This window comes from Corvus kubaryi, unplaced genomic scaffold (genome assembly GCF_017639235.1).
Source record: "Corvus kubaryi isolate FWS band 111438036 unplaced genomic scaffold, C.kubaryi_AGA036_p1.0 134, whole genome shotgun sequence".
Lineage (NCBI taxonomy): Eukaryota > Metazoa > Chordata > Aves > Passeriformes > Corvidae > Corvus > Corvus kubaryi.
In genome coordinates, this window is record NW_024580668.1 from 3,539,115 (window position 1) to 3,562,721 (window position 23,607).

General features: G+C 38.2%; 1 protein-coding gene across 1 annotated transcript in view; it reads left to right on the forward strand.

The window, feature by feature from the left end:
• The first annotated feature begins 4,127 nt into the window (after window positions 1-4,127).
• GNAS (GNAS complex locus) overlaps window positions 4,128-23,607 on the forward strand; it is a 47,974-nt gene continuing 28,494 nt past the window's right edge. The window contains exons 1-3 of the mRNA XM_042045752.1: window positions 4,128-4,233; window positions 4,317-4,436; window positions 17,125-17,222. Of these exons, the coding sequence (XP_041901686.1) occupies window positions 4,147-4,233; window positions 4,317-4,436; window positions 17,125-17,222 (305 nt within the window). The 5' untranslated portion in view covers window positions 4,128-4,146. The remainder of the gene's footprint in view (window positions 4,234-4,316; window positions 4,437-17,124; window positions 17,223-23,607) is intronic.

A 23,607-nucleotide genomic window follows, 5' to 3' on the forward strand; every position in this document is an offset into this window, starting at 1 on the left:
TTGCCCTGCTGTAGTTGTTATGTCAGCAAGTTCAAGAGTCAGCGAAGTTTGACTGTTTCAGAAATAAAGGTAATTTATGCATTACACCAATCCCTGAAGGTGATAGAGGCTGGGCTGTTTACAGCCTTGTAAATGAGACAAAGGCTCTGTATTAACACTCTGTGACTAATATGGCCTATTAAAATAGTCTATATATTCTCCAGAACTGCAGAACTTTCCAAGGTTTCCTAACCTGTCAGCACTGACCAAAAAAATTCAAATTTCTTTGCTTTTAGGAATTAGATTAATGGCATAAAGGTATCGCATCATCCCTGTCCATCCATCTGTGTCCACCCCCAATTCTTTAACAAGTTTTGTTCTGACGGTTCATTTCAGAACCCTTTTTTTAAAATTATTTTCCTACCTGTGAGATGCTTAAGGGTTCAGGGTGAACTGAATCCTTATCCTCTGGAATGTTGTTTTTAAACTTTAAGTATTTTTTCCAAGTAATGGTTATTCATATTATCTGTAAAGTAAACAAGAAATGAACATTAAATTAGTTTGCTTTCTGATAATCTGTTTGTTAATGTGTTCTCAGACTTTATCAAATTTTATGCAAAGTAAAAATGTTACTTTTTTAATAGTAAAGCTCAACCACAGGTGGAGAAGTTCTTTACTAAATTCTGATTAGGTTGGTTTTCAACGAATATTTGATTTTTCTGACCTTTGATGTCATTCTAATTTAATGTTACTTGAATTAAAATGTCATCTTTTTTTATAGTGCCTAAAATAGACTTTATTAGTTTTCCTGAAAGCTATGTGCAGCTTTGCTTTGGCCCATTTAAATATTGAAAACAGCAGGATTTGAGATTTTTCTTCTAATCCTCAACTAATAGAGTTTAATGCTTTGTTTGGCCTACCTTGCACAGCCTAAGCAAAAGTTTTAAACAAGATTAAAAAGATGACCTTATTAACCCATGGCATCTGAAGATACAGAACAGGCCTGCAGAGACATCAGTCATTCCTTAGCCAGGAGAGCATTGGTACCATCCCCAAACTACTCAGGATGTTCCAGAGGAGAACATTTTGACAGCCCAGCTTTTTTTCTTTTGTAGTTTTGTGCCAACACCTGGGAATAAGAAATTAAAAGGGAAATAATCTGTTTCTAAGTTTAGAATAGTCAGTCTTTGTGGTTGTGGAAAATAAAAGTTTGAGTACTTCTGGAAATTTGAGGTGCAACCTGGCTGGGATTTATTTTAAAAAAAAGGGATGTTGCTTTTGTGTGCTGTACCTTGTTAGTCCCCGAATAAAATGAACGTCATCTTTTTGGATATTTTTTTGTGAGAAGTTAGAGTTATTTGTAAGCTGCTGTTGGATGGGTGATTGATGAACATGCTGAGTCCCAGAAGAATAAAGTGTCTCATTGTCATGGAAAGTTTATGCCTAGTAAACATTACAAAACACAAAACGCTGTGATACATTCACTGCTGTGTAATAAGATTCCTTGTTTACTGGGTAGGCTATAGGGCCATGGCAACAACACCAGAAATAGGAACTATGAGTATCCTTGTTGTAAAGATGATGATGGTTATCGAGCAGTTTGTTAATTGCTGGAGGTTAACGTTGCTCCGTATTCATTATCACTTAGTAGTGAGAGGATCAGCCAAGAGGTGTAAATGTGGAAGTTTGACTGAAATCTTTAATTAAAATAATGAGATTTATAGAATGGCATGGAAGAGTCAGGTCAACGTGCACCTCACTGATGCTTTGAGACAGTTAATAGCAAGTGTTCCAGGGAGTAGAGCATAACAAGACTTTGCTCAAAAACAATGCTAACTTCCTAAACTTCTCTTTTTCTAATGATATTCCAAACCAAAGCAAAAAGAGTGATGATGCTGTAAAAATACTGGTATCTTGCTTGGCTTTCAGCATATCAGTTGCCCTTTTGATCTAAACAGCGCAGAATCTGGATACATCTTCATTTGAAGTTCAAGATCCAGCTGAAATTTGGAGGCACAATAAAGCCAGACAAATTGCTTACACTGTCGTTGATAAACACTTCCTGCTTTCATACCATTATTTACATATTTTTAATAATTAAACATGATTTTTAAAAACTGAAAGCGGATGGTGGTTTTGCAACCATACGTGCGCTACTGAGGGAGAGAGTATTTGTGCACCCTACGTCTTGGTTGTGGAATGGAGAGTTTGTCAAGACCTGGGGCAATAGAAAGCATTGCAGTTAGGAAGGAAGAGGGTGAAAAGCCCTCAGTTTTTCCTCTCATATCCTGTCTTAATTTATTTTCCTTAATTTGGTGCTTTTGGCCTTTCTTGGCTCACTGCCTTGTTCTCATCAGTGGTGCCAAATCTCTAAAAGCAAAAAACTGGTAATCTTCAGGAATAAGGTGGTCTGTAGGTAGGTAAAGAAGTGTTGGAAAACATAGAATTTTCACCTGATTATTGATCATTCAGTTCTCTCTCTGCATCAAGCTTCACTGACCTTCCTGTCCCTGCCCCAAACTCCTGAGGACATGTGGTCAGTGAGGAGCTGATGTTTCGGGATAATCACATTTGTGTTTGTTGGAGTTGTGCTGCTGATTAAGACACGTTCCCTACACAGCAAAGCCTTCCTGAACGAGATGATCTGTGCTGCTGCTGTTTGCTTCCCCTCTGCAAGAGCAGCGCTTGCATTGCAGTCGTGCTGTCACAACCTGGGAAGGTACAACCAGATCCTCCACACCTCTGCCTAAAAGGCAGAATAACATGGGGCTGGCATGGTGCTGTTTTCCTTGACCCTGTCTTTTATAAAAACTGCCTTCATTTTTCATTTGGTAGCCAAAATTCCCACCACTCCTGGATGTCTGTCTGCCTTGTTATTGGAGTAGTATTTTTTTTCCTGCTGTTCTTCTGCATTCTTGATTGGTGAATATGCTTTCAGTTTCATTTTGGTTTTTGACTGTGAGTAATTATAGAAAGGCAAAAGTGATAAAAAGCATTTGTAATATGCTTACTGAATTAACTCACTAAAATGAGGTTTTCAAGCTGGAGTCTGTAAGCTGAAAGTGTGAGTTACTATTTTTGAAAGGGTAAAAAAAGGAAATGCTCTTGGTACTTCATAATCTCTGGGACACTGCACTGGAAAATGTTAGTTTTCAAAACGAAAAAAAATTTAAATGTTGATATAAATATTCCATAATCAAAGAGTTCTGGAAAAGCAGTTCAGTAAAGATTAAAAGGTCACTTAGACAGTTTAGCTGGCTTTTTTTAGTAATTACATGGCTAACTCTGTTTACCTCAAAGTAGTGATTTTGCGCTGTGTACAGCAAGAAATTATTAATGTGAAAAATTTTATCATAGTGCTTTGCAATTAGGTTACAGTTTACAGGCTCAGTGCTAGCAATACTTTTAGGGTGCTAATTCCTGGTTATACCAAATGTTTGATCATGCATTTCATTTGCTTGCACTGTTCAGCATTGAAATTAACTGGTGTCAGATTTGACACAAAATGCAGTACAAAGGAGCAGAGACAATGGTTTGCACTGTCCTGCTCCAACCTGTTGGGCTGGTTAATGTGACTGCAGTTAATCCCAAATGATAGTGCTCATTCCAAATGGTTTTCCAGCCTACTCCTCTGTTTGTAGTCAAGAGGTAATTTTGTATACTTGGTTAACCCTTTGCTGGTTATGTGTCACATCCAGACTATTTGAATGTCTTGTGTCAGGTTGAGTTCCCTGCTCTAGCTTGTTCTGCTAAGGCACCATTTTTGTGCTTTAATTTTTTGTGCTTTGAGGTTCCTTGGTCTCCTTTCATTTGTTTCTACTTTTAGTAACTCACCCTTTTTTCCTTTCTGTTTGTTTCCAGTGTATGCCTTCCTAAAGAACTTTCACGTATGTCTAGTATTCTGCAGAATGTCTTTGTCCCAGTCTGAGACTGTAATAAGTTTTTATTAAAGCATAATTAGACACTGATTTTTGGATGCAAGTAGATGTTACTGCTTAAAATAGATGCAAATAGATTTTACTGCTTAAATAGAAAAGTTATGAGATATTTAATTGAGCCTATCTACAAAAGTTTTCAGTGACTGAAAGCACTTTAAAAATGCAGTTTTGATAGAATATTTTTCAAGGTCATGCTCTGTTTTAAAAAGGTATTCTGCTTTTGTGGCTTATGAATTTAATGATGTATCTTTTTTATTACAGGGAGAAGAAAATGAAAATTCAGGATATTAAAAACAATATTAAAGAAGCTATAGAGGTAACTTATGAGCTATTGTTTTTAACTATTCCAAGTGGCTATTTAGACACTCTCTGCAATATTTTACTTGTGTTTCTTTGCAGACAATAGTGACAGCAATGGGCAATTTGGCACCTCCAGTGGAACTAGCCAATCCAGAGAACCAGTTTCGAATCGACTACATCTTAAATTTAGCAAACCAGATAGACTTCGATTTCCCTCCGGTGAGTAATTCACAGTGGCTGCAGCCATGCCTTTTTGAAAATGATTATATTTCCCTGCCCTGTAGTAAATATTTCCCCAGAGCAGCAAGCTGCTCTCTGGGAATTACTGCAGTAGGTACCTTTGGTGAGTGCCAGTTGAGTTTACAGCAGCACAGCCGGAATATTCCTGCTGATCCTTCAGAAACATGAAGACCCTTGTCTGCTTTTTGTGCTCTGGTGAATTAATCAGCCACAGAGTCAAGATGGACAGTGCTGAGTGTAAAGTTTGGATATTGCTGGGAATTGCCCTGCCCAAAATGAATGGAGATACACACAGCACTCTGTTGATGGTTAGCTGGCGTTTAATGATTTCTCTCTTCTGGAAGAACAGTGGAGTTTTCTTGCTGATTCAGACTCTGTGTCAGCCAGGCTTTCTGCAGAGGCTCCACTCACACATCCTTGCCCCAGCCCTCCCAGTCCTGGTTAATCATTCGAGGTGCCAGCAGTCCCAGAGTAAATGCAGAAAGGATAATTATTTGGTTGATGATACAACTTTGTGCCCACTCACGGTGATTAATTTCTCCTGTATCTCAACCAGACTTGTAGCAGAAGCCCATGAAAATACAGTTTGCAAACACTGAACACTTAAACACTGAGAAGATATTTTTGTCAATTGCCATGAAGTACTTTTTACTTGCAGTAATGCAGGAATGTTTCAAAACTTGTATTTCTCTCTCTGTGCACTGTTCCAGGGGGCTGAGGGAAGGAATTACGATGATGTGTCAAAAATCATAATCTATTTACACCAGAATTTTGTGTCCAGCAGTAGTCAGTCCCAGATGCTTGAAATGAAAGTGCAAGTGCAAATAATAGTAAGATGTTGGATAGTTTGCACTGCAGCAAGGTTTTTGTAATTTTTGATTTGTAAACATTATTGAACAAGCTGTTCTGTGCGACCAGCGACAGTTACCTTTTCCTAATGTTGCCACTTCTAGGAATTTCTCTGCTTTGGTCAGTCTTTATCAAAAGAAAAATAACCAACCAAACAAACCCACATGCTTTTTGCACGTGGCAGAAGTCAGGTGACATTAGCAATTAATTGGCAATACTGCACTGTAATCTTCCAATCAGATCATTTTCAATGTTCAACAGGCACAGACAGGTTGATAGAGGGGAGATGTATGATTCTAGCACATAAAATGTGATAATTTTCATTTTGACTTAAAGCATCATAAATTCGAGATTTTGGGATTTTTAACTTCACACCTCTTTAATTTAGACATTTATCAGTGTTACTCACAGAAATACTTGATCCCTTCATGGATGATCTCTCCTACTGGGGGCACAGAAAAGTGTATGCTTTGAAGATAGTTTTAGGAGAATATCTGAGAGAGAAGACAGTAGTTCCTTGCTCCACCCTCTGTGCTCCTGAACTGGCTTTGTGCCCACAGCTCTCCTAATGCCATTGTTTGTGCTAGTTCAGGTTGTGATCTCTAACAACGCTGCAACAAGTTCCTGTGACCTACCTTGCAGTGAAATACTGGGTTTTCCTTTTCTCTTCTATGTCAGAGGTTTTTTTTCTTCGATTCAATTGGAGTGCAGTGATTTCTTCTAATTTTTCCCTTTTTTTCACTGAAAGCAAGGTGTAATTGTGTGACTTACAAGGTCCTTAAATAATTCCAAGTTCAGTGAAGAGTCTTTGAGGTGTTGAATGACACACAAGTTCAGGAATAACAGTGCTCCAATAAAACTAGTTTTTCTTCTCTGAGCAAAGGTATTGTCTTAAATTTTTAAGCCCTGAGTCTACAGAGGTTTAGGCGTGTACATAACTTCGACTAGTGGCTTACTTCATTGGCGTGATTAACTTATTTCATATGTAAATGTTTGTGGGGTTGAGGTTTTAAACTGGATATGCATTAGCCACAGATGTTGAAGGGCTATTGTTGGCTCTCTCTGCCCTTGGTGATTATATAAGTTAATATATCTCTGATTTCTGAGTGTGTCTGAATGTAGGTTGTAGTCCTTTGGTACCTGGAAAACTGAACCTGCATTTTAACTGCATGATTCAAATGAAGTTAAGATCTGGAGTGTCCCTAGATGCCAACTCTCAGTGCATAGTGTCAGAAATCACAATCCTCGAGTACTGCTCAAGGTCATCATCTTCTGTGTATGAAGGAGTAGTTGAAATGAATTTTAAGGTAGAGGCCAAAATCTGTGTTTGTAATTCCCTGTGGAACAGGTGGAGTTAGAGTGCCTGTTTCCTAACAGCAAGGTTCAGTGTAATGTGAAAGGCAGAAGAAAGTCAAGAAAAAGGTAGGATGCTAATACTGGGATCTGGCTTTAGATGTAAATTAGGATTAGAGCAACTTTTGTGTTCTGATATTCTAATTCTTTTCTTAGTCTGGGTCTCCATCTGTTTGCTTTGCAGTTTTTGACTTACAGGAAATGTGTGTCATTTGTGTAGACCATATTGTTTTGAATTAAAAAAACCTAAAAAACAACAGCTTGAGTTAAAAATAATGTTGGTACAGTGTAATGCTAGGTTAAACATCCCCTTCAAAGCTGAAAATTTAATATGTTGGAGATTTATTAATTCAGCACAGTTGGTATTAAGAAATTAGATTTCTTGAATGCAAGTAGTAGCATATGGAGAGAGGAAAAACATAGTACTGACTGAAAGGAATTCTGTCCACATAATCATGCTGGTGTTTTAAAATATTGCAGTTTTTAGTAGATCAGATCTATAGTTGAGACTTCCAAATGGCATTTCCATCATTACTGTCTTTTGATGCATTTAGCTTAACACAACTCTGTGTGTGTTTTCAGTGTTAAAACTCAACCTCGTAAGTAGTTTCAATAATTCAAATTAGCTGTATATCTGTCTCAAATGTCAGGTGATGTTGGGTTAGCTGGGTTATAAAAGTGGTATTTTTATTCCTGTTCTGCATACCAGACAGTGGTTAGGATATTTTCTCCATCCCCAGGATCAACTAGAATAGTGGCCTTCTTCTCATCCCTTTCTTTTTGCTCTTACTTTTAGAAGAGGAAAGGAAATGTTCCTGTTCTATCAACATTTCACACTGTATGATCAACCAAATCGAACCAAGCTATGAAATAAAACCTATTTACTTTGGGTAGCAGTCCAATTATAATTCTCTGGTTTTAATGAAATATTCAAAATAGCTGGGCAGGATTTACAGCTGCCTATTTTTAATTGATCTGGACTCAGCTGAGGAAGCTGTCTCTTGAAAATACCATACTAAATTCAGAAAAATGGTATTCAGAAAGTAGTAGAATCAGAGTATTAGCTATTAAAGGGCAGAATACCAGAGGAATGACTCCAGCCTATGGCTTTCTAGGTTGAGGATGTTTAGAAGAGATGCTGATGTTGTCTGCCGGTCTCTTGGTTCCAGTTTAAGTTTTATTACACTGCTGCATTGTAGTTATTTTGAATCTCCCACTACCACTGCTGCTGAATGGTTTTATTATGGTTTCTGAGTGGTGTCCTTGAGCTTTACCACACTCTGGCTTCAGCCTCAAAGGCAGCTCAGCATCCCCTGTGCCCACAGCCAACCTTTCCCTCCGCTCCACACCGGGATGTGCCACCCGCACTGGGCCAAAAAAACCTCCACTGGGTCCCCGGTGTAAATCAGACTATTGAACCACCCCAGGTTAAAAATAACCCTAGTAACCCTTACTCCTTCTCTCTTCTATTTTGGGGAGATTATTTTTAACAGGGATCAGTTTTGAGGGCTGATTTACAACCTGGCCTGTGGGCAGTGTGGGTACAAAGGAGGTGGTGCACAGTGTGATCCCTTAACCTGCAGCAGGGTCAGAACGGGGCTTTGGAGTCCCTAAAATGGTTTTGACACCAAAATCTTCAAGAAGGTAACAAGATAATAGAGTCTCAGTAAGAAAAGATGTGAACTGGGATCTCTTTGCTGCCAGAAGTGTTCCTTAATTATGTAGGCAACAGAACAAAATTATGTGTCCCTGTAGATAACCACCCTGATGGGTATAGTCATAGATATATTATTATTCCTGTCTAAATACATCATGGGAGAAGAAGAGAGCTGTTCTGGTTTGACAGCATCACTAGCTTTATAAAGTAATGACAAACATATTCACTGCAGTGGGGGACATTTCCCATGGGAATATCTCAAATGTCACAAATTTTGGGGTGTGAAAGTGGGCAAAACTTTTCTTTGCTGAGGATATTCGTGGGAAGCTGGGAAAGGTGGGAGACAGTGCTCGGTTTCTTGGGTGTCTGGACAATATTGTGTGCAGTTTGAATACGTACTACAGAGAGAAGATTGAGGGCTCCAGCTTTTTCTTGTCCAGATTCTCTTTAAGATTTTGAGCAAGACACCTCAATGTCCTATTTCCCTTTTTTTAGTGCCCTCTATCTTGTTATGTGTAAAATAGTGATAAATACATATATATCTTCGAGAGGCACCTTGAGGTGCAGAATTAGTAGAAAATGTGGATATGTAAAGTATTTTTGCCTCGAGAATGTTAATATTCCAAGAAAGGAGTGGGAAGTCTTACAGACAGTATCACTGATGTGGTGCTAGATCCTCTGAAATAATCCTTACTTACTCTTTTTAAAATCTCTATTATCTTATCTACACAGAGCAGCTCCCTCTAAATGGGCTTCCAGATAATCCAATTGAGTTTACCTGATCAGACTTTAACAGGAATTTATGTAAAGCTGGTTTTCCTGTCCTTTAATAGCAGAAAAATTTCTTGAATACAGATTAATTAAAGAGTTATTGAAGCCTTCTTTTAGTAGAGGGTCTGTCAGGCAGGCAGCCACTTGATTTCATTTCTGTTTCTCAAAATTGAGACACATATAACTACTAATGATTTGCAAATGAATCTCCTGAAATCTCTGATTTTTGCCTACATGGATAAATGCCTGGTAGGAATATTTTACTCTTATGTGTGACTAGCAATATCTAGCAAATTTTGTTAGTGCAAATGTATTTATTGGAAATGATTTTTTTTAAATTTCAGCCCTTTAAATTCTGCAGTGCTTTCACTGAGGTGTTCACATAATTCTGTTGAAATCGCACAAGGAATTTCGCCCAGGACTTGAGACACTGGGGATTATATACATCTCTTTTCTGTAGTCCAGTTGCTTTTGTAGTACAAAACCCCCTCACCCTATATTTTGCTTTATTATTATAGATTTATTTGATTAGTATTTGAAGTAAAAGCTAATGCTTTATTCTGAATTTATATTTTTATCCAGTAAATTCCCACCATACCAGACCATATTTACAGGTTCAGAAGTTCACATGACTTAAATTCTCTTGATACATCTTCTTTGTTTTCCTCAGAGCAATCTTAAAGAACAAGAACAGGTTAATTCAATTTATGTTGAAATAGAAGAGCTGTCAGCTGAATTAAACAGGAAATAGGCATAATTTAATATAGAAATTCTTGAGCATTTTCTGGTTTTAATCACAGTAAGAGACTATCACAAAATATTGGTGTATGCAAAGATGAAATAAAATTATACCTGTGAGCCTCCCTGGTATTACAGTGGATCCAGCCACAGCCCTGTTGTGTCCAGCTGACTGGTCAGGGTTTTCAACTGGTCTTTAGAGAGTACGTGACATTTCTTCAGTGTTCCAGTAAAATTTAAGATTTTTTTTTTTTTTAAGCTCCCAGGAAACAGGGTATCTTTTTACTCTTAAAAAGAAATCCCAGCAATTAAACAGAACTTTAAATTAATTTTTTGAAGTATATTTGAGCTTCATTTTTTCATGTAGACTTTATTGTGAGCCTGTGAACACTTCTATGAGTACAGATGCTGCTTCTTCAGAAAGGTTGTAAGAGGGTTAGTGAGATGTCCTTGGGAGGAATGAGGAGAACTGTTTTATCTTACACTCTTTTCTGTTGGTGGAAGTTTCTGGCAAAAAGAGGCTTTTTGTTTCCACTCTGAAAGGAGGCAGCAGAGTTAAGTGTGGTCCCAGGTGTTTGTTCTTGGCACTATGTGAGGTAGTAAGGTCATTTGATTTGACTGTTCAAGCTTACTATAAATTCATTAAACAAAAAGCAGCTAAATAATGTAGTATGAAAGACATTTTCCAAACCCTGATTTAAGGCTCAAAGGAAATTTCTCAGAGTTTTATTAAACTTTCCTTCTTACACTGAAGTCTCCAAAAATAGCTGATGGTTGAACTGCCTCTATCACCCCTCTGAAGTACCCTGGAAGAGAGCTGGAATGGGGTAGAAGACTTCTTTGTGCCTTTTATGCTATCAGGAAGTTTGATCCATTAATGAATTGCCTCTTTCTATGTATGATACACTTTGAAGAAGCAGAGGAACACTGATTATTTGGTTTAAATTGCAGAGGAATCTTGAGGAAATGGGGAGCAGGCTTGATGCTTTCACCCAAAGTGAGTTTTCCTCCCTAATAAACCTGAGGAGCTGTGTTCTGGTATCAACAGATGAAGTTTCTGTGGTAATTAAACTTCTTGTGAAAGTAGAAATAAAAGAGAAATGGTTTGATATTATGTTAGTGAGGACTTCCAACCAAGGGCACATTGTAGCTTATGGGTAGGGATTTGTGTGTTGGCACATTTCTAAAATGCTGTGGTATTTTGAAACTCTTAACAAAGGGGAATAATGTGAGTTCAAACCTGACAGAAATTTCTTACGTAGAATTCCCTTCCCATTGGCCAATCCTTCCAGCCACGTCCAGTTTAATAGAAGTTACTAGAAGTAACTAGTTACTTCTAGTAACTGGTTACTAGAAGTTACCAGGCAGACGTACAGACTATTTCAGAATCATTCTTCTTTTCCAAGCATGCAAAGCTATTGATAATGAGCCTGAATCCTTGCTGAAAATATTTCTGACTCAGTTATGGGAAGTGCTGAGTGCACTGGCCTCTCCCAAAGAGTTTTGTATTCAGCTCTGGACATGTGCCAGTAACTGGAGAATATCTTCAACTATTCGTAGGTATGCGTTTCCTTTGTGATATCATCAGCGTATTTGCCCTAAAATAGCAAGCAATAATTAACACTTGTTCACACCATTAGGAATGCAGATGTTTCCCTATTCAAGTAAGTGGCTTATTAAACTGTCTGATTTGACAAATTTAATACATTCTGGTATCCCTGCCCAAGCTTGGGGAGAATGAAAAGTTGCCTTGAATTCCCTTCTCTGAGTGCCCTTAGAGTCAGTAGTGATCACTTGATTTCAGCTACGAGCAATGAGAAATAAATCAATTTGTTGGGTACTTTCCTATCCTGGAAGGAGAAAATCAGCTGGTGCAGTTTGTCTTGGAATGCTCTGTGCTGCCCTGCCATCCCGTGACCTTGCCTTGTTGCAATGCCTCGCTTGTGGAATGCAGCAGAACTGCCTGGCTCTCAGGAAAGGAAAGTTTGTGCTCCCCCCTGGCAGAGTAGGTCTGTGAAGGGGTTTGAAATCAATGGTCGGTGCTACTTTTAAAAACTGAACACGTTGGGGAGCAAATGTCCTCCAGGAGACAGTTTTACAGTTAGAAGCTGGTTTGACCTTTAATCCTCAGGTTTGTAAGTCAGTGACCTATTTAAAACTCTTATTATGAAATGTGCAGCTCCATGGGACAGTGAACTTTGCCCAGGAATTGAATCCCAGTTTTAACCACAACATTGTGTAATGGTTGTACACACCTCTTAGGAGGTAAGGTTTTTTTCAGTGGCATTGACTTTTGATGGAATTAGTAAATAAACTGCTCTGCTGAAGGATCCACCCTATATTATATTTTACAAAGAAAAGGTAATGCAGCATGTCCATGCTAAGTTTCCTGTGAATATGGTGTCACAGTGGCAAGGACTGTGCCAATGTTTTTCCCTGCCAACATCCTAATGCCTATAAAACATTGCTTCATAAACATTTTTTTAACGTCTCTTGAGTATTTATATATCTGGAGGGAACAAAGCCTTGTAGACAGTATGTCCAGTTATATTCTTTCATTTTCTACTAATATTTTATCCTTTTAGAATGCTTCTCAAAAGCAGATCTTGGTTCCTTTATTTTTTCCCAGGCTTGGAGTTTGTCTCTTGAGGATTATTTTTTTTAACAACCAAAGCAGTCAACCCCCAAGTTCTTTAACACTTTCTGTAGTTTGACTTTAAGCAAAACTACTGTTTACTTGCTGCCATTTATTCAACTTGGTGAAATTTGAAATAGTAGGTTTTAAATTTGATTAGACTCTGCATTGTCCCGTTTCTAATCCAGACATGTGTCAGCAAGATCTTTCTGGAACAAAGAACTGTTTTCCAAGCATCCCTTCTGCATTTCCACTGATGGGTTTTTTTCTCTAGAGCTTTGCAGAGATTCCTGTAAGTGAATTCAAGTGATTTACAAATGCTGCCTATTGACTCATTGGATTGGGAAGCTTTCAGCAGGTGGAGAAACTGTCGCCTCATAAATAAAACATTAATAATGAAAAATAATTTCACATAAATGCAGCTTTCTAACCATTGTGGCAAATAGGGTATTATGAGAGGTGAGGTTTCCTCAGCAGCAGCAAGTCGTGGTCTTTGATCCTTCAGTTATCTAAGCAAAACCAGAGAAGGTTTACCCAGACAGAGGATTTTCTCAGGGTTTTTTATAGTTTCCCAGAAGTGGAGCCTGTTCTTGGGGATTGTGCCCGGAATTCAAACTATGCCCCTGCCCAGCCTGAGCGGATTCAGTCAGGCCCTGTTTGTTCTCTTCAGATCTGTGTTACATTGACATTCCTTTCCCTGAGTGTTCTCCTCAAGGATTTCTCCCTCTTTAGGGTTCTGTTAACGCTTTGGGACGTGTGAAGTCTGCTCTGGTGGTGAATAAATGCTCCAATCCTGACATAAAGCTTAGGAGGAGTTCACTCCTCACCTTCCCTGGTGGTGCCATCCTGTCACCACTTCTGTTGACTTTTGTTGCTTTACACAGCTTCAGCTGTACTTTAAACAGGATCTTGGGTGTGTTTTGTTACACTGCAGCATTTTATTTCTTTTTTAATGGAAAATGACATAATTTGATTTTTTTTTTTCAATTTTAAGTATGCAAAGGGCAAGGGTGGATAATATGATCCTGCACTGCAAATACTATGGATCGTTTGGAACCTAACATTCAAATCCTGTTTGTTGTGGAATGTAATCTCAAACCAAATTGTTATTTAGTATTATTTGTTTATTTTAGCTGTTTTGTTAGGAGTTCCATTTTCTAGTGCAAGAAAAACCTGTGTTGATGCTGCTGTAGTGTCTGTTATATTAGAATGTGCCAGCAAATGAATCAGTGTTGTGGAAACAAGAACCAGACATGTAAGGACTAGTTTTCTGGCTATTTCTTTTCAGGAAATTTTCCTGCTACTTTTGGTTAATTTGTTTCCTAACTCATTATTTTTAGAGCTCTCATACAAATTATACCTATTTAACTAAAAAAAAACCCCAACCCTGTTACTGACTTGATTTTTCTAGTGGCCTCTGAAGCCCCTGTTTTACCTAAATACATAACAAATCTTGTGGTTTTACTTGCCTTCCCTGAGAGTAGCCCCAGGCTACATTCCATGACTCAAATGGGATGCTGAGGATTTCTTGTGTTATTCTTTTTCTTAAATATTATTTCAGAGCTGTGGTTAGTGTAGGTGTACTGGGGAGCAGGGAGAATCTGGGTTTTTGCAACCAGCTACTATGTCTTAATTCTAAAATCAGTCACTACAGGAAGGAGGCTTCTAATAAAGCAGGAGATGAACTCTGCAAGCCTGGTTCTGACTTTGCTTGGGTGAACAACCTTCCTGGTTCACAGCTGTGTAAGGTGGCTCAGCATTAGTCCCAACATGTGTAAAGATGTGTTTGATGTGGCCTAAAGACAAAAAGGTTGTGTATGACCATCACAAGTCATGTAGTTCACTTTTTAAAACACAATTAATACAAACAACAAAAAAGGACTAAAAGTAACAGCAAAAACCCATCCCAAAGAAACCCCACTGTGTCTTAGTAGAATAACCTATTACTCTTCAGTTGCTGTAGATCCTGATTTTGAAATCCCAATAAAAAGTTCAAAGAATGTGGAATTAAATTCTTTTTCCATCCCACTTGGACAGTCAACAACCATACTGAGAAGATTGCCTAAGTATTGCTGGTTATAGTTCAGATTAGCAGGACAGGCATAAAGGCAGTTTAAGTATTTTATTGCTAATTTGGCCTAACAAGGCACAAACACTGATCTTTATCCCATTACTGTAATTGACATATTTTCTTAGAAGTGAAAACTGCCCTTAGAACACAGGGAGGACTCTTCTAAACAATATGTAACTGTTCTGGTAAACTAAACCCTGGGCTTTCTATATCAATGTGTTTATGCTAGGGCCAGGAACTGGTTTTATTTTTCATCCCATTTTAAGATCTGATTGCAGAAACTACTCCAAATGTAAGGCATTATGGAGTTTAAAAGGTCTTTGAAATAATTGCTTTATATCAGCTCTCTGCCAAAGTGTCATAGTTGTAGTGAGAAACAGTAATGAGGAAGAATTTTTGTGGCAGAATTTTACTGTGCTGTGCCTTTTGTTATTAAAGCACTGCCTTTTTTCACTTTGTATCTACAGTTGTAGGTGATGAAGAATGTTTTACTGCATTTTTTGTAAACTTAGCTCTGCCTAGTTATTTGTCCATTTGAATCAGCTGCTGTTTCAGAAAAAAAAAACCTTGTAAAATTGCCGATTCCATTTTTCTGTTTCCCAGCTTTGTAGTAATAAGTTGAGTGAGCTGTATGATGTTCTGTATTGGACAGTTTTTACTTCTAAAAATAAATATAGAAACATTCCCCAAAAGGGGTTTGGTTCAAATATAGTGAGATTGCAGATAATTCCTTCTCTCTTCTTTACTTTTATCTTCCTTCTCCTTTTTGCTTTGGAAAGATACTTTTTTCACTGTGCTCTGATACAGTCGAAGGTGACTGATAGTCCTCCAACTGCCAAGAAATTGGAAATCTTCAAAATTTAAGTATCCAGTGAAGATAATTCCAGCAGTGGGAGACAGAAAACTGAGGACTGAAATTAAGATGTTGGTTCATCTTTTATTTTCCTTAATAGCAAAAGCAAATGGTTGTGCAATCTGCAAATACTAAAAATCAAATAAAATCTTCTTACCTACTTTTGAAAGAAATTTAACTGGTCTTTTTGTTCATGAACAGTTCATAAAAGCCAGGAACAAACTGAAATCTAATACCATATATAAACGTCATAATCTCTTTAAAAGAAACCAGAACAAAATTTAGATGTGTATTTTGTGTTTACTCTCATTTTTGTGTATGTGCAGCTAGTGAATGCTTAATAGCAATAAAAGGATAATGAAATTTGCATCTGATGGGCTGCTTCCCTTGTTGGTATTCACAATTGTGTGATCACACAATCACACATGCATCTCATACCTGCCAAGAAGAGGGTGCTCTGAAAATCAGCATCACTAAATTTACTTAAGATGCCTTTATGCATCTTTAGGATGCAATTTAAAGGATTTACTGTCTGTTACAGTTCAGGTGTTAGTTAACATTCTGGTAGGAGCATGAATTTTTTAAAAAACTGTTTTCAAAGTGAAATTTGCAATGTGTCCCCTTTCTTTGTACTACAGTGATAGTAAAGGAATGTGAGAGACTGATATCCCAAGAGATGGAAGAACCTTGAAGCAGTACCATGGCTATTCAAAAATAACACATTCTTCTTCTTCTTTAAACTAATTCTGCTGTAAAAAAAAGGGGTGGGGAGAGATAGAATATATACAGCAACTATTTTAAAGGTCTTGTGCTGGTCTGGATTAAAAAAAAATACTTGCTACTTAAAATCAGAAAGCTCTGAGAGATAGCCAAGGAGCACCCATGGTTGTTGATAAGAGGAATGCCCACAGTGGTGTCTGTATGTATTTTAGTCACCAGGCTGCTGCTGTTCTTTTTAAGTCTATTCAGAGTTCTTAGACTGATGGCCAGAAGTTCAATCCATGTTGCACATGCTGTTGGAGCCAAAGTGCATCTTTCATATGCCAAATGAAAGGGCTTTTGGTTGTGTTGTTAACTTGTGTTGCAGGTTCAACAAAACTGAAGCATTGCATTTTTGGCTGTCTGCTTTCATATCTGGGATTGCAGTTTTTAAGGCTGAGACAAAACATGATCTAGCCTTGTATCACTGTCTTTCTTCTGTAGTTCAATGTCTTTTTACACTGTAAAAGAATAAATTTATGAAAGTGGTACAGAGTTAAGTAAGATACGGATGTCTGTATAGTCCCTGAAGATCCTCACTAACTTCCAAAGTCATGTAAAGCTTAATTATCATTATCATTCATGTAGGAATTATAGAGAAATAGTGTTTCATTGAAGAAAAAAAAATCATGACAGCCACAAAAATGTAAAATAGTGACACCATGAGTTAAAGAACAAATGTTACCAAATAGCACTGATTATTAAAAATGCCAACGAAATTGTCATTGATGGGATATTAACCCGTCTTACAGTAGGTGGTTGGATTCAATCAGGGATTGAGAAGCAGTTCTTTAAGTGTTACAGAATGTTTAAGTCAAACTTAGAAAGCCAACTGAACTTGTAGTGAGGTTCTAAAGCATGGTTAAAGATCATTGTTAAATCTGCTCCATTTCCTGCTCGTTGCAAAATGAAATGATATGTTACTATTTGATGATTCTCCTCATCTCTAACCCGTTCCCTAACACTGTTTTCCCATTTCAGGAGTTTTATGAACACACAAAAACACTTTGGCAGGATGAAGGTGTGAAAGCCTGCTATGAGAGATCCAACGAGTACCAGCTGATTGACTGTGCACAGTAGTGAGTATTGCTCCATTCCATTGCACGGGGCTTTGTGACTGAGGGGAATGAACTGGTTTGATGTCCTGATGCTTGCTTTCCCTTATCCCTGGAAAAGGAATGTGTGGTGCATAATGAATTCTTGGTAATCAGCTGTTCAGAGAGGTGGGACAAGCTGGTGTTGTATCTACACTGAAAACCTTGCAGGTGCTTTCAAAAGGTCTTTCCAAAGGCTGGCCCCTTAATGAGGGGACAGTTTTATTGTCTCCAAGGCCAAATTTCTGCTTCTTCCACTTGGCCCCGTCCTTTCCAGATGCCAGCTTCCGGTGCTGCAGCAACTTTCAGTAAGTTGGAGAGAATATGGGTGGGAAACAAACCTGTTTGTCACTTTGGTTTCTAGTGCAATTTATTTAGCTGGAAACAAAGAGATGGGAGTAACAATCATGGGAAGCAGCCTGTGATCAGTCACCGGAGTTCTGCTTGTGTGCCTTCATGCACATATCTGAGAAAGAGTCATTCTCTTCTGGTATTTATACTGCTGGGGTAATTAGTATTGTCTTGAGAGTCTGCTGCATGTTTGCAGTTACTTATCACATCCAGCAGTATACTGTGGTTCAGGATTTTTTATGGCAAGGTGCTCAAGTTAATTGTGACCATTCCCGGTACTTTCGCTGTGCATACTCAAGAATTGCAGGACTTAAATTTGAAATATTAATGCTTAAAACTGTTCCTTGTTAGTTTCTCTCTACTTCTTTTGGAGAAGCTGAAATAAGGTTTAAGGTCAAGAAAATGAAGGTTTCTTGTTTCACACGATTATGGCAACTGCAGTTTGTCTAACACTGCATCTCTTAAAGAACATCTGATGAAATAAAATCTGTAAGGTTCTTCTTTTGTTTGTTTGTTTAGGTAGACTTAAAGGTAAATCAACAATTAGCTCTGTTTGAAAAGAGACAAGAGAGATAATTTTACTATGCCTTGCACAGCTCCAGGTCTGTAGGAGCCTCTTTGAAGTCTTGCCATTGTTTCCAGAGTGAATTTGTTTGATGTGTAACGATGTCTTTTGCATTAGGTGACTAATGTTTGATCATTTGGCATGAAGCTTTTTGCAAGTTCAGTTGCTACAAAATAAAAAAGTACTAAGATTTTCATTTTCAGACAAGCATCCAGTAAATTTTGTGTTTCTAGTGTAAAGTTGATAGAAATGAGGAGGAGCTGGGTTTGTTTCTGGTGTTTGTTAATAGTCAGCTTCTATGCTGTGAAGAAGGAAGTATTGTTGAGCACTAAGAGGCTTTTGTGTTGCCCTTTTTCTGTCCTGAAAGCACAGAAGAAAGCTAAAATTCTTACCATCCCTGGACACTGACTTTTCCGTGGATCAGCAGGGGAAGTTGCCCTCATGATGGCTTTACCGTCCTGCTCCATCTAGTGGAACACTTCATTCTACATCATGGGCTGTTGAGCCAAAAATAAACTTTGAACATTGCTGACAAATGAGATATTTTTCCCCTAAAGAAAATAAAATAAAAATTGCTGTTTCCTTCTAAAAATATTTCATAATTCTAATATTTATTCAATGTGATAGTAAAGTATAGTCTTGCAGCAGTAGCTTTCTAATTGTCAATTTTGGTAGTTTTTGTCCTTTCTGGCATTTTTGACCATGCAGTGGTGTTGTTTTTAATAACAGAATATGCACAGTAGGAGTTTTTTAATGGCAAAATGTTTGCTTGGAGTCTAATGTCACTTTGAAATGCTGAACTTGTTTTTATCAAATTAAATTTTCAAGGGACCTAACAAAAATTGCTTCTTGTAAAATCTGACTTGATTGAAGCCTTTAAATTAACCTGGTGAGCACAAGCTAACAAAAATGTGGCAAAAGCAAAATATAAAATGTATCTGAGATTTATTAAGGGAGGGCTGTTTCAATATGAATGTGCAAGTCACTGCTGTTAGTGCTAATAGAAGTGAAAAGAGAATATTGAGCAATCTCTGTTGGGGTTGTCATTTTTTTCAGAGAGGTGTTTTGGGTTCTGAACACCTGTCCCCTTTTGAAGTCCCCATTTAAAACAAGAAAGGCATACTGGGAAATGGGAGATGGAAAAGTGGCTTTTCTCTTTCAAGATCAATCTGGCTTCCAAAAATCCTATCTTGTTTTTGAAAGTTGCATAAATTCTTAAATATTAATGGCTTCTTTCCTCAGTGAATTGCCTTAAAATTTTAAACAATGTTTCTTGTTCACAAAACTTTTTACAGTTGTTTGTAAAAAAATTTGATTTTTTTCAACTGTGATTTTTTGAAGGGTAAATTGCTTAGTGTAAAGTTTGTCTTGGTATGGGCTTATTTAACATTTTGAGTTTTTTAAAAACTCAGATTTTTTCACTGTTGTGACAAAGTTTTATGTAGGAAGCTTTGCAAGAACATTCTGCTGAACATTTAAAAATTAGTTTTGCCTGTCTTTTAGCAATTCTGCTTTCCATGGTTAAAAGCTGATTGTCCATGAAGACAGCTTAGCTGTAGTCCAGGAGAAGGGCTTTCCACGATTCAGGGCTGGAGAATTTGGAAAGAAAGATGTTGGGGAGATGGCAGCTTAAACTTCTGCAGAGTTTGTGCTGAGGAAAGACAGGAGTGTGCTGATGGGTCAGGAGCTCTCCTGAATGGACAGAGCGTGAGGGAAAAGCTTTCCCAAGAAAGTGGGAACAAACTAAATTCTCGATGTTTTATCTCCATAACTCCAGTGCAGGGATTTAGAGTCTGGAAGTGGTATTTTTCACCTATTCTGGAGCAGTAACTTCACATGTACAATGCTTCCTTCTGAATCTCTACAATTTTCAGTGTCCTCCCATAAGAAGTGACATTAATACACGCTCTTATTGTTGCTCCACCGAGTCTCTGGTTGTGTTGGCTCAGAGAAGACTACTTTACCAAAAGCCACAGGTACCTGGCTTCCCATTTCACTGCAGTTGTGATCTTTGGAGGTGTGAAGCTGGGAGGCCTGGCCAGTAACCTCATCTGCTGGAGAGCCCTTCTGGTATCCTGCCCTGTATCCTCAAGCTCACTGTGGCTAAATGAAAAGTGTCACTTCGAAGGAACCCTGTTCATTTTGAAAGAGTAGCTGCCTCTGCTCGTCATGAGCTTTACTGTACTTCCTGCCAAGGCATATTTTACAGTCTTGAGACGCAGAGAAAGGAAAGAAGGTTTGTTTCCCTTTTCTTAACTGGCCTTACTAAGAAATCAGTTTCAATTCTGCTTTTAGAACAACACGGTCTGTGACGTTGTCACCAGTCTGTATTTCAGCAGTGAGGAGGGAGCTTTATCTATGAGGAGACCAAATTTCATTGCTCTTGCAGGGGTGTACACAGAGTGTTCGTATGAAGCTGCCATGTGATCCTGCTCTTGGCTGATAATAAACAGAAGAACACAGAAGTGTCTAGAATACAGAAAATCCCAAACGGTGTTAAATTATTTACCATCCTTCATATGTCTTCCCTGAAGGCACAGGATTGCATTTTATTTAGAATATATTACTTATTATTAAAAATATAGGAGCCATTTCCACTGTGATGTGCCAAAACCTGTTTGTCAAATCTGTCTTTTGTCAAATACAAACCAATGTGATCTCTTTGAAGCGCTGTTGTTTCCAGTACTTCTACCTCAGGTTTCATTTGAGCAGCTCTGGTTTTAAAGACTCGCAAATACCCAGCAGAGCAGTCAGAGTAAGCAGGATCTCTCCCCTAGGAATGTGCTGTTCGTGGCACAAGGACATGGATGGTGCCCACGCTGTCCTGGCAGGTCTCACCCAAAGCCTGTGGATGGCCTGAAGAAACTTGCTTTGATGTCAGGAGCCTTTGGGTTAACTATTCAGCAAATCAAAAGCAAAGCCTGGGTACTACATGAGCCTTCTAGTGCTTCTTCTAGAGTTGCTAATGCTAGGCTGTGCCCACAGACCCCTGAATTTTTGCTTTAGTTAGCCTTGGCCACTCATTTGACTCCGGCTTCATTTTACTCTGCGCTTTCCCTGCGAATCTCCTCGCTGGCGCTTCCTGGTTTTGGCTGGGGTGGAAAAGGAAATAATGTGAGAGACAGTGTTTGCAGCCCATTTCACACCCTGCGATGTCAGGAAGGGCTGGAAGTAGCACGAGGAGCCCATTCTCACGCTATTTCCTGCCACCAGCTCCTCTCCTGCGCTGCCATTTCGGGGAAGGAGAAGGCACAGGGAGGAGGCTCTGGAGGTGCAGAGTCACGTTTCTGGAACTCCAGCACCAGCAGAGCCTGTCTGATACTTTGAAACTGTACTAAAAGTATTTGGCTACAGTCCAGAATTCTACAGACAAAGTTCTTCAGCCAAATTTCTTGATGGGTGGCCTATACCCATAATGTTAATTAACAGAGTTAAAAATAATTCAGTAAAGAGAAGAACAGATTCCTTGTTACTAGTGGTAAAAATGGCCAATTGTGTTGTTTGATAAAGAATATTATGCTTGCATCACCAAGTGATTTTAAACATACAGATAAATGACAAAATATGCGTAATCCCAAGGATTTCTGTTTCCAAAAGAGAAAATAAAGTAATCTTGAGCTTTTTTTAAAGCAAATGTCAGATGCATATTTTTGTAATTGCTTTCAAGTCTGTTTGGTTCAGTAGTGTCTGGACTACTTCTACTTAGTCAACATACTTCTGATACCTGTTCAGGCTTCTGTTTTGTTTTTTGTGGTTCTGTTCTCTGCAAACCTACAAATGCAAATGCAGTGGAATTTTTTTTTTTTTTTTTTTTTGTGGGTGAAGGGAAAGTGTTGCAATGCAATACAGCAGGAGATGTAATATAAGCAAAAACCTTTGGTTAATTAAGCTCTCGCTAATTTCTGCATTTTAATGGCAACAGGTTCCTCATTCCTTCCCACTGTGCTTTCTTTCCATCCTCAAAAGTTTTTGTTGTGGCATTAAGTTACAGTGTGAGCGAATATATAGTTATGTATGAAAAAACATATTTTGTTCACTGAGGCTTTTGGAGGAGGCTGTTGGTAGGTACAAGTTTGTAATAGAACGAGAATTAGTGAACAACACTGGCTCTGCACATTGTGCCTAAAGCTAAACTAACCTGGGGTTAGTAAACAGGGTTAGTTAGTAAACAGGTACAGAGTAGCCACCCTGAAAAGTATATGATCAACTTCTGATTAAGGAGATGTGTAGGGTTGACTTTTGTTGATTGATTGATTGTGAAGTTTTGAGACTTCACAAATAATTTTGCATGTAATTAAAATGACCAATATTTTTCAAACAAGTAATATAATGGTAAATAAGATATCATGTATGTATTCACAGCCCTGACTCAATGTGCAATCCATTCTGAGCAATTCATCAGTGTTGTTATAGACAAAACAATTTATTTAAGAAATTAGTATGTTGCACTGTTCCATGAGATCATTAAATGCAGCTACTACCACAGCATTACTACACAATTATATTTTTCTTTCATGATTGTAAAGATTAAGAAAAATTCAAGAGCCTGGATCCATGCTAATAGAAACTCTCTTGAAGTAGATGATTCACTCCTCCTGTGAGTGAATTCATTAACAACAGGTTTCACAAGTCTCTCTGATTGCATGGATTCCGTGGTGTTCTGCTGAGCAGCCTTTCATCCTTCTAGTGATACCACACATTCCTGGAGTGAGGGGATCTCACCAGTGTAGTAAACACTGTGCTGGGCACTCGTGCAGAGCTGATGAACACACCCTTGGTGCATTTACTGAGGACAGGCCCAGTGTGTGATGGGGTTTGACATACGCAGAGTCAGACAATTGGCAAAGCTACGTAAATGCTGAAAGCTCAAGATTCTTGGGTTTGCCTTTGCTGTATGTGGCTCTTACAATGATATTCCTTGGTTTTCTGTATTTTTAATCTAAATTTGCCACACAGAGAATATACCCTTTTTATGGTAAGGAAAGTGCAACAAATCCACCCTAGAAATAACAGCTTACTGCAGGTGAAACTTCTGTAATCGCATTGCTCGAAACACATGTTTTGAGAAAACTGGAATGAGTAAAATAGTAGATGATTGTGTACACAGTAATCCTTCAATCCTCTGGTTTTTGTGAAGATGGGTAGTGGTCAGTCTGAATTGGGAATGAATAAATATCATAAATGAATCGGTCAGAATGAATTAGGGTGAGAAGTCAGAGGAGGAATTGTGACTGTGAACTCTGTAAGTTTGTCATGCACCTTGGGTGTACTAGCTTTCTGTATTTTTTTTTTTTTAAGTTTTACCCATTAAAATAAAAAATATGCTCAGTTCTACCATAAAATTCCCATAAGCTTATTCTAAAACAGAGCAAATCTTGAATTGTGAGTATTGGACTTAATGGTATAGCTGTCCTGGATTGCTGTACTGGTGAAACACTGTAGCTGTCAAGTAGT